Here is a 15,332-nt window from a genome sequence, read left to right as displayed (position 1 = left end):
TCAGACACAATTCAGTGTACATTAATGACAAAATATATGTTCTTTACTATTTTAAATTCCTTTTGGCACTGAGGAGCCCAGACAGAGAAGAAAAGGAAAGAGAGGTTCTGTTTCTTATGTGTCATTAAATGGGCTTGTCTGCAGATTTTCAATTAGTGGTCTGTGCACAACTATCAGTGAGGGCCCAATTAGGCCTATTAAATATTAATGACGTGATTAAATTAGCTAGAAAATGATGGAGTGGAGATCAACTGTTACCACTGAGGAAAGAGATCTTGGAGTCCTGCACAGTTCTTGGAGAACTTTTGCCTTTAAACTAGAACTGCAATGGGAAAAATACAACCACAAAGCAGATTATCAGGTATGAGCTAAACGGATCTGAAAGGCAAGAAGACAGAGTTGTTTCCAGGTGAAGAGGGCAGTTATGTATCTTCTCTTAATGTCTCAACCTGCCATTTCCTACCTGTCTTCAAGCTTATCCTATTCGTGATGTGGTAATGTGTATAAACTGCTCACTAGGCAACAAGAGGTTATGGAACGATTTAGGGGCTAGCCAGCCCCATCCCAAACACCTTGCAGCAAATGCTCCATCTGGTGGAGAAGTTACAAAACAGGGAAACACCTCCTTTGATGTCAGACTGGCAAGACAACAGATCTGCAATTTACAGCTCTAGCAGCGCAGATCAGAGTGAAGGCTAAAATCTCCAAGATAATTGCCCCAAAGAACTCTCCCTGAAGGAAGGGAGGACCCACCCCAGAAACAGAGAGGGAGGGAAGTATTTCATTTTACTTTGCCTATGGATCCTGGACATTGGTGATCGTTTTTACTTTCTTGGTGTGGGTTACTCCAGCAGCCAGTAGTCTTGGACTGAGCTGGCTTGACAGCAAGGGCAAAACAGAAAGTGGCCCAGGCAGGAGAACCTTCAGCAGCTTTGGCTGCAAGATCACTAACAGATTCAAAGTATTCTGGGTTGGAGCCTGAAGGCCTGGGCTTCCCTACGACCATTAGTCTGGCCACTAGGCCATGCTTCCCTACAGTCCCTTGAGGGAGGGAGATTACAGTCACCTATAGAACTGTGCTCAGTAATTTTGTCCAATAAGTTCTGTCTCCAAAATTCTTGTAATGAGTTTCCTGCAACTTCAAAGAAATAAATTTAAATTCTACTCTCTATTCCGCATGGCTTGATTTGTTTGTTTAGCTTTCTTACTTCCATGAATTCTTGGATCTCGTCGCATTTTGGCATCCTTTTTATGTCCCATGATTAAGGTGCTATCTAGGCTCTGCTCTGCTCCACATTTCATAAAAGAGGCACAATAACAATTTTCCACATAAAGTAGATCTTTTTGACATTGAGTTCCAACAGACAAACATCAATTTGAGCATTCCTCACTCATGGGTCTTTTTGGAGTTGATTCGTGTGTCTTTGCAAAAGACTTTTTTAACCACAACAACAAAAAGAAGATACTTTAATCATTCCCAGCGTAATACATCTGAAACTGTGAGTCCTCCCCACTCCCCTCACTCAACTGCCATTTCAGCCCTGTCCAAACTGTCAATTTAAATTGTTTATCATTGTAATGGTTATCTTAAGTTTTATCTTCTGGAGAAGACAGAGGCTTTTAGTCTGTCCCTTCTAAGTATCTGGTTATTTTTCCCCCAAGAGTTCCCCCGACCCAAACCCTAACCTGAACCCTGAATTTTTTTCAGGCATAAGGAGCTGGTGATAGAGGGACTTGTAGCCAGCAGAGGCAGCCTCTGCTGGCAGGGAGATCATGCGTGGCTATGCTAATTAGCCCTGGGATTATGCTAATGAGCATCCATTTCCAATTGCAAGACTGTTCATTAGTGTGAGGCTGCTGGGAGAACAGGTCAGTGTCACCCCATGCAGAGAGAATAAGGAATCCAAGTATCGCACAGTAGCCAAAGACTCTAGCAGAAGATTAATGGTGGAGCAAGAGAAGTTTGTGATACTTTCAAACACCAGTGAGCAGTATTATTGATAAAACCAATTATCCCTTTCAGTACTTTGTTTGGTAATGTGCCATCTTATACTCTGGAACTTCTTTGCATTCATATCTAATCAGTACTAAATCTGTGCATCTGTCTTTCTGTAGACGACTTTGCAGAAGAGGAGGAGGTGCAGTCCTTCGGTTACAAGAGGTTTGGTAAGTAGTGACAAATCTCTCACCTTGCTCTTTCTTATTATTCACATGAAGTCAAACTTGTGTTCCAAAAAACCTTACTGGTAGTCACTGGTGACGGGGTGTTGTTGCACCCCGTTGCTTGAAGTGGTTTCCATCCCATAAAAGCTTAGTAGTTTGGTTCAGTGGCTCTCAGCACCCCTCTTATACAAATTATTCCAGCACCGCTGCTTTCATCAGTAAGATCAAGTATGGGAACGAGCTCATTGCAGGGCTGATGCAGATGTGCAAAGGAAATATCCAGTTTAGGACCAGAAACAAGTGTTTTGGTTTAGACCTGGTAGAAGCATCTTTGGTAAATATATCTTTCAGAAACCATCATGAGCTAACTGTCCAGAGTTTCTTAACATCAAAGAAAGAGTATATTTATGTATCTGCTCTGTTGTTTGCATGTTTATATAACTATTTCATATAAAGTTTTCACTTCAGTAGAAGTGCATTTCTGCTGGTAGCTAAGAGAAAAAGGTACAGTGTCATGCATCATGACTTTTTTCCTTGGGCGATTATAGTTTCCTTAGGTCTGTAAATGACTAACTTACTTCTCGGGAGCAGGACAATGAGAATTATTATGGGCGCTTGGGAGACATGGTGACAATTCAGCCAGAAAGTCCCCCCATCCCGCGTATTTCTCTTTTTAAAAAATGCCATGAGAGCAAGGAAGAAATAAAGCCAGGTATAGGGAGTGTACTCCATCCAAGTTTAAAAACAAGCCCTTATAACAATTTCTCATCACCACCTTATCATTTATTTTTGACTTAATGTAGTACAACTTGGTATTTCACGAATTGCTCCTTAAACAACAATGCTATCAAGTGTTCTTAACTAATCTAATGATATCTAATCCTTGCTTATTATGAATGACTGTTGGGTGGCACTGTTCTCTGGTGCATACAACTGTGAATGTGGGCTAGTAGTCATGGAGACTGTTTCCTAGACTACCTTTAGATTGTGGTTGCTATTTTGGGATACAGGTGTATCCCGAAATAGCAGCTCCACGGCTTTTCTCTGTGCTCAAAATAGCGCAGTATTCCAGTTCTGCTGCCCCTCATCATGAGAGAGGCAATGGAGCCTTCGAAATAGGCCCTTATTTCAAACTTTGGTGCCATTTGGACAGCACCAAGTTCAAAATAAGGTATCTCAAGTGACAACTGCAGTCTGAATGTAGCCCTACTCTCAAGGGAGGTTTTCTGCCTTTGGAATGCCTCCAAAGAGTAGTTGCCATGTCCACCCAAGGATACAAGCAGTCAGTCTGCCCTGTGTGGTTACCACTAGGGTCACAGGAATGTTAGTGTGAGAACACACTGAGCTAAAGCTCTGTGGAGAATGACTGATAGTGAGATTTCTTAAGGGGCACACAGTCCAGAGATGCCTTCCTGTTTGGAAGCTGACAACAGGGAGAAAAGGCATAAGTGGCTGTTTGGCTTAAAGACTCACCTTCTTTTCCTCTATCCCTCAAGGAAATGGGGACAGGGAAGTGTGGGGCAGTAAGGGTCAGACTCACAATATGGAGCAGGAGCCCCTTGGTTGCCTTTGGCTGGCACACAGGGGTGCGAGAGGATGACTGAATGAAAAACAGTAACTCCTAGTGCCTCAAAAGGACTGGGGAGAGGGACATTTGTGGCATAAGAAATTGGAGTTTTTGGAAGGAGTGGATTTTATTTGCATGTCCTCTTTTTCCCCTAAGCTCACTCCACAGGTTGCTGCTGTAAGGCTTTCTTGGACAGCTCAGCTCACCATACAGCCAGCATTTGCAGCTTGGAAAGTTCATCAGGCTGCGCATATTTATTTTTTTATTGCTGGATCTGGCTCTGGAGTAGCAATGGATTCCTGAGAAACAGGGGTTAAGTGTGCCCCTACTTCTCTCAGCCCCAATGAGAGAAGCTATAATTCATAATGAAATATGAAAATAGTTGCTCTCTGGGTTTCATGTTTGCCATGCAGTGATCATCAGTGTGGTTTTGTAATGAAATGTTTGCGTCTGTGTAACAGCCCAGATGTGTGATATAACTGGCATTAACATGTTAAACTTTTTCCTTTTTTTTTTTTAACCTTGGTTGGTGCACCACTAACAAAATTATTAATTTCTCTCCTTAAAAATATCATAAAGCTCATCTGAATATTTCCCAAAATGTTTTTATTACTGCTTATGGAGGAAAGGGAAAGTAGTATGGTATTGTTAGTAGGGGGAGATTGCTCATATTCTTGCTGTGAATGGAAAAAGAGAGAGAGGTTAGTTCCATTTCTAGAAAATAAAGTTAACCTCTCCTTAATTAAAAACACAATTCCAGAGATTTTTCTCCTCCTTTCAGTATCTGAAAATAACCCCTTAAACCAGTCCTTGGTTTGGAAGAGCCATGTTTAACAAAGGGACAGGAAGCTTCCTTGTGCATACCCAGTATTCGCATTGCTGTGGGAATTTTATAATTCTGTAATTTTCTGTTCAAAAAATCCATCTTCAACCAAAAAGAGTTGCCAGAGTTGAACACACAATTTGTGCATGCCCTCTTTTTATGTTCAGGCAGCTGTTTGTATTCTAAAGGCAGATAGATATACGCATGCTATTCTTGGGAGCATTAAGCACCAAAATTTAAAACTGATGTGCCAAAACAATTCTATGCACAATATTTTAAAATTCTGCAATTTTTGCCAAAATAACACTGCATGATCATACCAGTTTCAATCATTTGGGAAACTTTATTTCAAAATACCTCTCAGCAAGTATGTCTGTTAACAATACAAACACACACAAAAATTTCCCCAAGAGCAGAGAGTTAAAGAAAGAAACCTCTACAACAACCCAGTTCCTACTTCTCTGCCTTCTCCCATTCCGCTCCTCCTGAGCCCAACCAGGGCCCCAGCACCTGTAAATCCTGAGTGTAGCCACAGTGCACAACCCCCTCACTGCATAAGACACAATCTGATGCTTGGTTTCAGTCTTGCATAGCGTTTACTTTGCGCTTCCATCTCCTGCCTTCAGGGCATGCTGGGAGCTGCAGCTTCCAGGAACCTTAACTCCCTGCTCCTCCCTCCAGCAGTCTCTTCTATGTGTCAGCTGGGCAGTGCTGGGTTCAGCATCCCCTAGTGGTGGTCAGCAGCACTACAGCCCATTTCTGTGGAGAAATTAAATTCTGCATGCACAACATTAACTTCTGCAAAATTCTGCATTGTGCAGTACCACAGAGTTCCCCCAGGAGTAACATGGAAAATTGAGTCAGCGTGTGCCATATACAAGGCAGAGGGTCAATTTCTTGGTCTAGTGGCAGGCACCACTCTTTAGAAAGGTGAGCTAGGATCCAGCCTGCACCAATCAAATTCATTAGCACATCAAAATCAATGCTTTGGGCAGGACACTGTCACTTACCATAAGTGCACAGATGTGGACCAACAGCTTAGGCACCTGACTGGGAATCAGAAACTCCTGGCTATGATATTTACTCTGTGTTTGGTCAGGTCAGTGCCTCACTTTCTCCAGTTGTAAAATTGAGGTTAGTAGGTATTTTCTTACTTTCCAAGGGTGTCATGAGGAATAGGTGTTATTTATAAAGGTCGTTGAAGAGGAGAAGCACAGTACAAGCACTAAATGTTCTTTTTTAAATTTATATGTTATTTGAGTGTTGAGAGTGCATATGGCAGACTGGTTGATGAAATCCTGCTGCTGCTGCCATACAACCCCTACTAGAATGTGTGTGATACAATACGGGACACTATAGCATTGATCGTCCATTAGTCCTTACTATAAGAAATAAGATAGCTGAGCTGTTAGTTCTTCACCTTTCTGAGGGAGGGAGATACTGCTCAGTGGCAGAACTGTTATTGACTTTGAGTGCCATTGGTTCCACCTTTCTGGGAGGAGGTGAGGCTTGTTTGTCCTTTCTGGAACATAAAATGTTTTGAAAAGTGAGAGAGAGCCAAAGCACTGTTGATTCCATGAAAAACACTGGTAGAAGCTTAGTATATTTAAAGGCTTACAGTGAGTAATTGCTGGCAGCTGGGAACAGTTGCTGGTCAGCCTTTGGCAAGCAAAGTTTTGACCAAACTGCTTCTCCAGAGTTCAGCAGAAGAAATTATTATTGGGAGTGGGGGGGGGGGCTGATTTTGCCCTTAGTTCATTCTGCAAACAGAACAGATCTGTAAAGTTACACATGGATGAGGCAAAGGGAGTCTCATAAGTCTTGTTACTCTCTGCAGTCAGTTTCATTGGTGTTCAGTGGTAGAGGAAGACATCCTGGGGGAAACCTTGGGGTTTGGGAAAAAATTTTAAAACACACACTAAACACTGCCCTACCCTGCAAACATTGACAAACACCACTCCACCCTTCTTGAGTCTCTCCCCCCACCCCATTCCTGGAAGCTTATTTTAAAGCACTTATGACGTTACTTGTCTTTTCAACTGGCAAAACATTAGCTAACTATTTTAAGCCATAAAGATGTTAAATAACAGTCAGGGCATATTGTGGCCTACTTCAAGTAGCTAAATAAGATAGGCTGTATTTTTCTCTCTTGTTTTTAAGCAAAGAACAAGTTGCTGTAGGGTGGCTGAGGAAAAGTCCTTTTCCAACAGAGTGGTGGCTGAGGCTGTTTACTTCCTTTCAATGGATGCTGCAGATGTGCAAGAAAACTGCCAAGAGTGAGCTAGCTGCTGACTTGACTTTCTTTTGCGTTTGACTGTTGTGATGAGAGCACATGTTAAGAAGCACATTCTGTCACTGTTACTCCTTCTGTCGGCCATGGTGCGCAGCTACTTCCAAGTCATCCAATCCATATATCAAGCTACTGCTCTCTCCCTAGTTTGCCTCTGGAAAATTAGCACCAACGTTAACTTTATCTTCAGTCAGAACTTCAAGAATTTCTATCTTTTCCATCAGGAACAGAGCGAATTAGTGAAGTTTGGGGGCCCCCTTTTCAGAGGCACACATCTGACAATCTCACTCATTCAGGGTCATACACAAGGGAAGGGGGTGCATAGGACTCCTCCTCTGGATCCAGTGTGGGGACGGTGAGCTTCTCTGATCATGAGGGGAAAAGAAAGGGAAGAGAGCCAATTCTTCCAGTCACAGGGAAGGAGCGGCAGGGAGTTTGGTGCCAGAGGAGGGCTGGGGGAGAACCAACTCCTCTGGCTCCAGGGGGCACAAAAAAGTGCCCCTCCAAAATCAGCCACTTTTTTATTCCTGTGCATGCCCCTGTTCTAGTTAGTGATTTCCTGTGAAAGATAACTTCTGCAGTTAGTCCTGTTTGTTTTCTTATAAGCTGTAAACCGAAAATCAAAAACTAGAAGAAGTAGGGGAATGAATAAAAAATAAATTAATATGCAATATAATGTGTACTCAAGTTCCAGTTCCAGGGACACTTTAGTGGCATAAAGGAATTTATACAGAACACACTGCAGAAATGAATTTCACTCCTATGTATGAGTCTTTACAGGCTATTTATGGGCCAATCTGAAATCTAATAACTTTTAAATAGTGGGTTAAAATTATTTTCAGTTACTTCACTTGATCTTTATTTCCCTTGCACTTTTTAATGGCTTTACAATTACATTTTCCTAAGTTTCTTAACCAATTTTCCTTTCCTCTGTTGCTGTGTGAAAGACTGAGGCAAACACAGGAAACTGATTATACCAAGGGCAGCAGTAAAAATGATTGTACACAAAAAACAAACAAGACAACATTTCTCTCTCTCAATAATAATATTAGGTGATACTTTTAACCAGAACAGGTGAATATTTTCAGATAGAGATGTAATTTTTTAAGATACTGTTCTTTGATATTAGCTTCTTTACTTTTGATTTACAAAGAAGAAATTCGTCCTCTCCGAACTTCATTGTAAGCTAATGCTGCAGGTTTTGAGTTTACTTGCCAAAGGCTTGTTTAACATAAAAGAAAAATAACTCACATGACAAGTTATAATATAAACTGTTTTCTTTTTAACCTTGTTTATTTATAAAGTCAACAATATTATTCAAACGAAGATGGCTAACAACAGTGAGATCATACTGGCCTATATGACACCACAAAGAAACGTGTTGATTATGGTTGGACACAAAGAAAGGATATTAAACTTAATGCGTCAGCGCTTAAACCAATATCTAATTATTAGAAAACAGAGAGAGGCTCAGGGAGGGGGAAGAATAACTCACATCTGCCTATTGCTGGGTCCTTACAGTGCATCTGCTGTTGGTCACTATCAGCATAAGGATTCTGCACTAGGTGTACCTCAGGTGTGACTCAGTACGTATGGCAATTCCTGTGTTTCATATTACCACTTCATACCACTTCAGAGTGACATGTGCAGAAGATAATTTTACTGTAATGTGTTATATAAATTTTGAATTATATAATGGTCAGCTTGTATTATAAAATCCAATATGAAGTTGTACAGTTTATTCCATGCTGTGGAGTAATTCAGAACAACAAGGATGGTGGACTTATCGTTCTTTGTTATGGAACCTATGACAAAGTTTGTGGAAACCAAATCAATGATGACATGAAAAATCTGAAATCATGATGATAACAGAAGCTCAAAGTGGAATCAAAAGATGAAGCTAACATTATGGAATAAGGAGGAAGACCATGCAAGTCTGTCCGCTTGTGTTGAATTAACAGTGTTGCCAGTTGCATTCGGAGGGGTTCAAGAAGGGTAAGCATAACCTCTTCTCTGAAAAGTCCTTTGGGATCTTGAACTTTTACCCCAGCCAAAGTGCACACTGTAGATGGGCAAGAAAGGACCTCATTTCAATATCGTTTCCAAGCAAGAGAACTTCTGAAAGCATACCATGCACCATCTGTAGGGACACATGTATCAGCTATGAAGAGAGTGGACTAGTGATGTAATTACAGGCAGCACGAGCATCTAGAATGTATGAGACTGAAGTGTGACTTGTGTACTTGATTTGTTCATTGTTACTCTGAGAGGAATAAGTCTTTTGTTTAGCGTTTGGGGCAGAGGCAAAGCATGCAGGCAAGGAATGGGTCTTGATTGATTCACATAGAGCATGCTCCTTATTGGCAGTTGTGCATGTTCTGTAGTGATGTGTGCAAAAGCGAGACAAAGCTCAGGGTCCACACTGAAGAATTCATCTTCCAGTTTAACTCTGGTGTAGTGGTGTCATGCAGTGCAGAAAATTTATGCTACCTCAGACACCCACATTTTCCTCAGAATATATCTGAGCGCTGGTCTTTCAGCAGATGAACAGTATGGTATGAAAAATCTTCTCTTAGTCGGTTTGCACCAGACTCACCAATAAGTACAGCTATTAGGGCTAGTCTGAGAATCGGGAGTTCTCTGGCTTTATACACTTTTTTTTTCCCGAGTCAATAGCCCTCTGGGTGTCACTGCACTACAACTACTGGTTCATACATACAGTGGCACGTCCCTGGATGGCCTCTTCTATGTGGGCACTTCAGGCAAATGAAGTTCTTCCTACTCCCTGATCCACTACTACAGGATCTCACTCATTTTACAATAATGACATATATGGGTATTACATCGGTGCACCTAAGTATCTAAATTAGACCTCAGGTAGAATTTACGTGTCAGGAACTGAATGAGGCCCACAGTGCCATTCGTGGGGTAGGAATTAAGCCTATTAGCTTTTGTTCCAAAAATGAGACACACTAACTGACCACACCATCAGACAGAAATATGACACCTGCAACTTAAAATAATGTTTGTTTGTTTGTTTAGCTTGCATTTGAAAAAGAGAGTTTTCTATGGTGAGTGTCAAAGGATCAGCTGAACTGGATCCATCCAGTGACTGAGGCGATGTGTACCACTTGCCAGCTATAGCACAAAAAGTCATTTTTTTGCTCAAAAATCAAGTTAGCATCTTCACTGGAAATCTACATTTTGTACTGAAACCACTGAGTTTCAGCCCCAAAATAAAACCTTCCCAGTGAGAGTCTTTGCTTTTTGTGCTGGTGCTTTTGCATTGATGTGCCAGTGAAGACTTGATTTGCTTTCACTGGTTTAATTGCCCTCCAGCACTGTCTCACAATGCAGTGCAGAAGTGGTCACTCTTTGGAATTCAGCATTCCTGTCTGCAGGTGTATGCCCCTGCCTCTTAGCTTTGTTCTACAGCGACTGCTGTCGCTGCTCTGGGACACAAAACATGCTTATTATAAAATGCTCCTGCTGTCTCCCACAATGTAAACCAGTGGCAGGCAGATGGGAATGTTCCATGTGGAGTCAGGAGAGAGATGGGGACTGAGGTTGGGTTCTCCCCTCCCCCATCTCAGGATTGGTTGAGTCCAGTGACTGCCGTTCTCATACTCCCACGCTAAAGCCAATTGCTTTGTGTCCTAGCGAATGCATAGTGGGATAGCTACCACAGTGCTCTCCTCTCATCAGTGATCCAAATATTGCATATGTAAGCATGCTCTGATACTTGTGGAAAACAATGTAAACATGAGCCAGCACTTCATTGACAAAACAGTCAGCAGGAAAACCTCTGCAAGTGTAGACATAGCCGAATTCCTAAATACTGATGGTTTATATTATTCTGTACATAAATAGGGGAAAATACTGTTCTTCCACCTTCAGCAGAAGTTGTTACAACAGCAGACTTAAAAAGCAAAGTCTGTACCTATCTTACAGTGGAAAACGAGCTCTGCAATAAACGCCTCTTTCCATTTAATAATCACAGGAATGTAGAACTGGAAGGAACGTCTACAGGTCATCTGCTCCAGCCACGCTTCACTGAAGGAGGACCAAGTATACCTCGACAATTCCTGTCACGTGTTTGTGCACCTGTACTTAACAACTTCCAATCATGGAGATTCCAAAACTCCTTTGGAAGCCTATTGCAGAGCTTAATTATCCTTATGATTAGTTTTCTCTGGTAGTTTCTTTCTTGCTGATTAAGCCTATTGTTTCTTGTCTGACCTTCAGTGGACATACAAAACAATTGATCACCATTCTCTTTATAAAAGCCCTTAATATTGTTCAGAGCTGTTATTAGGTCCTCCCTCAGTCTTTTCTTTTCAAAACTAAACATGACTCCTGGTTCACCCTCTGATTTCTAGGACTCTCTGGTCCAACAATGTCCATGATCTGGGAATGGGTGCCAACTCTGAGCCCCTGGCTTGGGCTGGGCAGATGCAGTTGGGGAGGAAAGACAGCAGGGGCCTGGAAGCCTCTGGGGAGGAGCCAGATGGCCAGGAGCAGGGAGATCTCTGGTGGTGGGAGCAGGAGCTGCTCTGCAGGGGCCAGCAGCCTTGGCTGGTATCCAGGAGTGGGTGATGCCCCAGAAGGGAGCCCTGGAGTGGCAGACAGCAGGAAAGCAGAGACCTTTCCTGGTCCAGCAAAATCCCTGGTTCAGGACCTTGCAGACCCTGAGGGTACCAGACCAGGGAAGTGCAACCTGCAGCATTTTTAAAGCTTTCTCTTAGGTCAAGTTTTCTAAAACCTTTCATCATTTTTATTTCTCTTCTCTACGCTCTCTCTAGTTTGTCCACATCTTTTCTTAAGGTTGGTGCCCAGAACTGGACACGGTACTCTGGCTGAGATCTCACCAGTACCAAGGAGAGTGGTGAAAATAATTTCCTGTGTTTTATAGATTACACTTCTGTTAATATACCCCACAATGGTATTAGTCCTTTGCAGCTGCTTTATATTATTGGCTGATATTTAGTTTGTGATCCCCTCTAACCACTGGGTCATTTTCTGTAATACTACTATCTACCTACTTATTCCCCATTTTATAGTTGTGAATTTGATTTGTTTTCCTTCTTTCATGTAGTATTTTGCACTTGGCTTTACTGATGCTCATCTGGATGATTTCAGATCAGTTCTCTAAGTTATCGAGGTCTTTTTGAATTCTAACCCTGTTCTCTAAAATGCCATCATTCACAAATTATATAAGTGTAATCTCTGCTCAGTTATAAATCCTTAATGAAATTTTGGACTGACACCAGACCCAGGCCAGACCCCTGTAGCACTCCTTTAGATATACTGATAAAGTACACATTTTTGCTCTGAATAACACAGTTGAGAAATTGTCACTGTAAGCATTCATTAAAATTCCCCCTTTGGCATTTTCTGCTAGTTGCAGAAAGAGGATTTACTCAGTTGCAGAAAGAGCATTTATTCATTAAACACTGTACAGACCAACCCCTTCATCCCAAAAATCTACTTGTTATCCCTCAGTGAATTCAGTCGATTGTTCCAAACTGTAATAGCCTTCAAAAAATGCCTGGCATCAGTCTGGCCATGTGTACTGCATGCACACAAATATTAAGCCTCCAGGGGAAAAAATCTAAGCCCTGAAAGTTTAAGTTGACTTTCTTCTAAGGCTGCAAAGGCCGGTGGTAGAAGATATCGGTCCCCACAAATGGCATAGTTCAAGAGGGCATTCTTCTATGTCTGTGTTTGCAACTTTAGTGAAATTCTTTGGGCTGCTATTAATAACAAAACCAGTAAGGTCTGACAAGTTACTTCCAATTCAATGATCTGCTCATATTTATCATGTTATAAAAAGTGTCTCTGTTAATTAGTGAATGAAATATCACATTGCTGTTCATGCTGGGATGAGAGCTTTAATGAGAAGTGACCATCCTGGCTGAAAGGGACAGCCAGGCAGAAGCCAGCTTTGGCTTTTCTCCTCTGCTCAGTACTAAGGAACTGTTCCCAGGGTGGATGGTGACTGTGTCCATAAATACATGGAAAGAGCACTGGATAACTTCTTGTTCTAGTTTATATTTTCAGAGGGTTTGATTACCTAAATCACAGGGCTATGTATGGAAAAACCATTTTGCCCAGTGGTTCTCTGCAAGGTTTGAGAGACGCGTTGGACTAAAATTAAAAGTGATACTTCATGAGAACAAATGTGTAGGACCTGATGTAGGGCTAGCAACATGTCTCAGAAATGTATTTTGCCTGGTGTACTATGAGATGGCCCTTTCCAGTGAGCCTAATTATTGTACAAGTCTCTGAAGATTTTGGCCGTTGCTTTCGTCGTACTTTGTGTGCTTTCTTTGTATACAAAGACCATTTCCTTTTCCAAGAAATCCTGTTTTGTCACTATTTTTACAATGTATGCTGACAGAATTTAGGCACTTTGCAAGGAATTGAACTCCAAATATGAAACAATGATTGGGGTCCATGTACAATATGAACATTTCAGAGGAACCTTTTGGAAAAAACTCCATCAAGGTAAGTATGCGTGACCACAAGCCTCCAATGTTGTCTGTGTTTGTGTAGCTTCTATATTTAACCAAAAGGGGGCATATTGAAGTGGATAGATATTCTAATAACAAGTGGCCTCTTATGACCATGTTTGCCAGTCTCTTGCTGTGCACTAAAACCCAAAATCTTAACATACCTGTCTGTCCATTTGCATGAATACTTATTCAAAAAGCTATAAAACTTATTGACCCTTCTGGGTTAATCTGCTTCTGTACGATGGAGCTTCTGTAAGATTCCTTTTCTAATCCACAAGACATAAAGAGGCCGCTAAGCACTTAAACTAGGTTAAACTTGAGGCATTCCCAGCTGTATGTTCTTACGCAAGTAATCCTAGTTTTTCATGGACATGGGTTTTACTTAGTTAGAATTTCTGAATGCAATGAAAGTTCACAAAATTGTGCATATCCAATCTGCATGCTTAACCTCCTCCCTGCTTTTGAGCACCTTCCATCTGTTTCTGAGCTGTGTTGAAAGGAGAGACATACACTCAATATTGTGGTTTTGTGCCCCTCCCCACCTTTTTTGTACTGGAACTACAAAACAAATGCATGAGCTTGACTGAATGGGAAAGATCAGATTAAGCTGGCACAATTATTTATCTGAAAAGCTCAAAAATCTTAGAATAAAAAATGCCATAGCATTATGACATAATGGCCATGTCTACACTAGCCAAAAACTTTGAAATGGCCATGCATGTGGCAATTTCGAAGTTTACTCATGAAGCGCTGAAGTACATATTCAGCGCCTCATTAGCATGCGGGCGACTGCAGCACTTTGAAATTGACGTGGCTCGCCGCCGTGTGGCTCATCCAGACAGGGCTCCTTTTCAAAAGGACCCCGGCTACTTCAAAGTCCCCTTATTCCTATCTGCTCATAGGAATAAGGGGGCTTTGAAGTAGGTGGGGTCCTTTCGAAAAGGAGCCCTGTCTGGACAAGCCGTGTGGTGGCGAGCCGCGTCCATTTCAAAGTGCCGCGGCCGCCCGCATGCTAATGAGGCGCTGAATATGTATTTCAGCGCTTCATTAGGAAACTTTGAAATGGCCATTTGCATGGCAATTTCGAAGTTTTTTGCTAGTGTAGACGTAGCCAACCTCATTTAATATTATCTCCAGCAGATGTGGTGCTGTAAGACTTATGCCTGTTCACATACGTGCTGAGGGAACCTGAATCTGTGAGGCAAGCAGCCTCCCAGGATTGGGCCTGACTGCTCTCAGCTCTCGCACACAGACAGCACTGTACACTACACACAGTTCCCCTTTCCCTCTCAGTCAAGAACTGGTGTGCTCTATTGGCAACAGGAAAGCAGCAGACCCAATGGCTGAGAACGAATAGCTAGCTATGTGACCCAAGGTTGGGAGATTCATGGCCACCACACCCAGAAAGAAGAGATGTACACTACAAGTGAATGGGGACTCCTTTCTGAAGGGGAGAGGGAGCCAGGAGGTATGCTGCCTACTTGGAGCCCATATTTGAGGTGCTGTGGAAAAGTTGCCAAGGCTTATATGTCCCTCTGACTACCATCCCATGCTACTCATTTATGTGGGCACTAATGATACTACCAGGTGTGATCCTGAGCAGATCACCAGTAACTACAGGACACTGAGAACAACAGCTGAGCGAGTTAGGGGTTCAGATTGTGTTCTTATCCATCCTGCTGGTTGAATTTCCATCCTGCTGCTTGAGTGTAAGAAGCTAGGCAGGAAAAGATGCATCATGGAGGTGAACCCATTGCTGTGTAGATGGTGTCGATGGGAGGACTTGGTTTCCTTGACCATGGAATGGTGTTCTGGGAAGGAGGACTGCATGGGAGAAATAGGGTCCACCTGACCAAGAAGGGGAAGAGCATCTTTGGACACTGACTTTGTCTCACTACTCCTGTGAGAAGGACTTTAAAATAGGTTCAGAAAGGTAGGTGACATCCCCCTCCCCAGGTAAACAGAAAAAAGGAG

General features: G+C 42.2%; 1 protein-coding gene across 1 annotated transcript in view; it reads left to right on the top strand.

The window, feature by feature from the left end:
• The window catches only part of COLEC12 (collectin subfamily member 12), a 137,100-nt gene that overhangs the window by 17,809 nt on the left and 103,959 nt on the right, over window positions 1-15,332 (top strand). The window contains exon 2 of the mRNA XM_074987352.1: window positions 2,116-2,166. Coding sequence (XP_074843453.1) covers window positions 2,116-2,166 — 51 coding nt within the window. The remainder of the gene's footprint in view (window positions 1-2,115; window positions 2,167-15,332) is intronic.

The sequence above is a fragment of the Carettochelys insculpta genome, chromosome 2 (assembly GCF_033958435.1).
Source record: "Carettochelys insculpta isolate YL-2023 chromosome 2, ASM3395843v1, whole genome shotgun sequence".
In the NCBI taxonomy this organism is placed as follows: Eukaryota; Metazoa; Chordata; order Testudines; family Carettochelyidae; genus Carettochelys; species Carettochelys insculpta.
The sequence above is the reverse complement of the archived record's forward strand: the minus strand, read 5'-3'. Positions and strand labels throughout refer to the sequence as shown.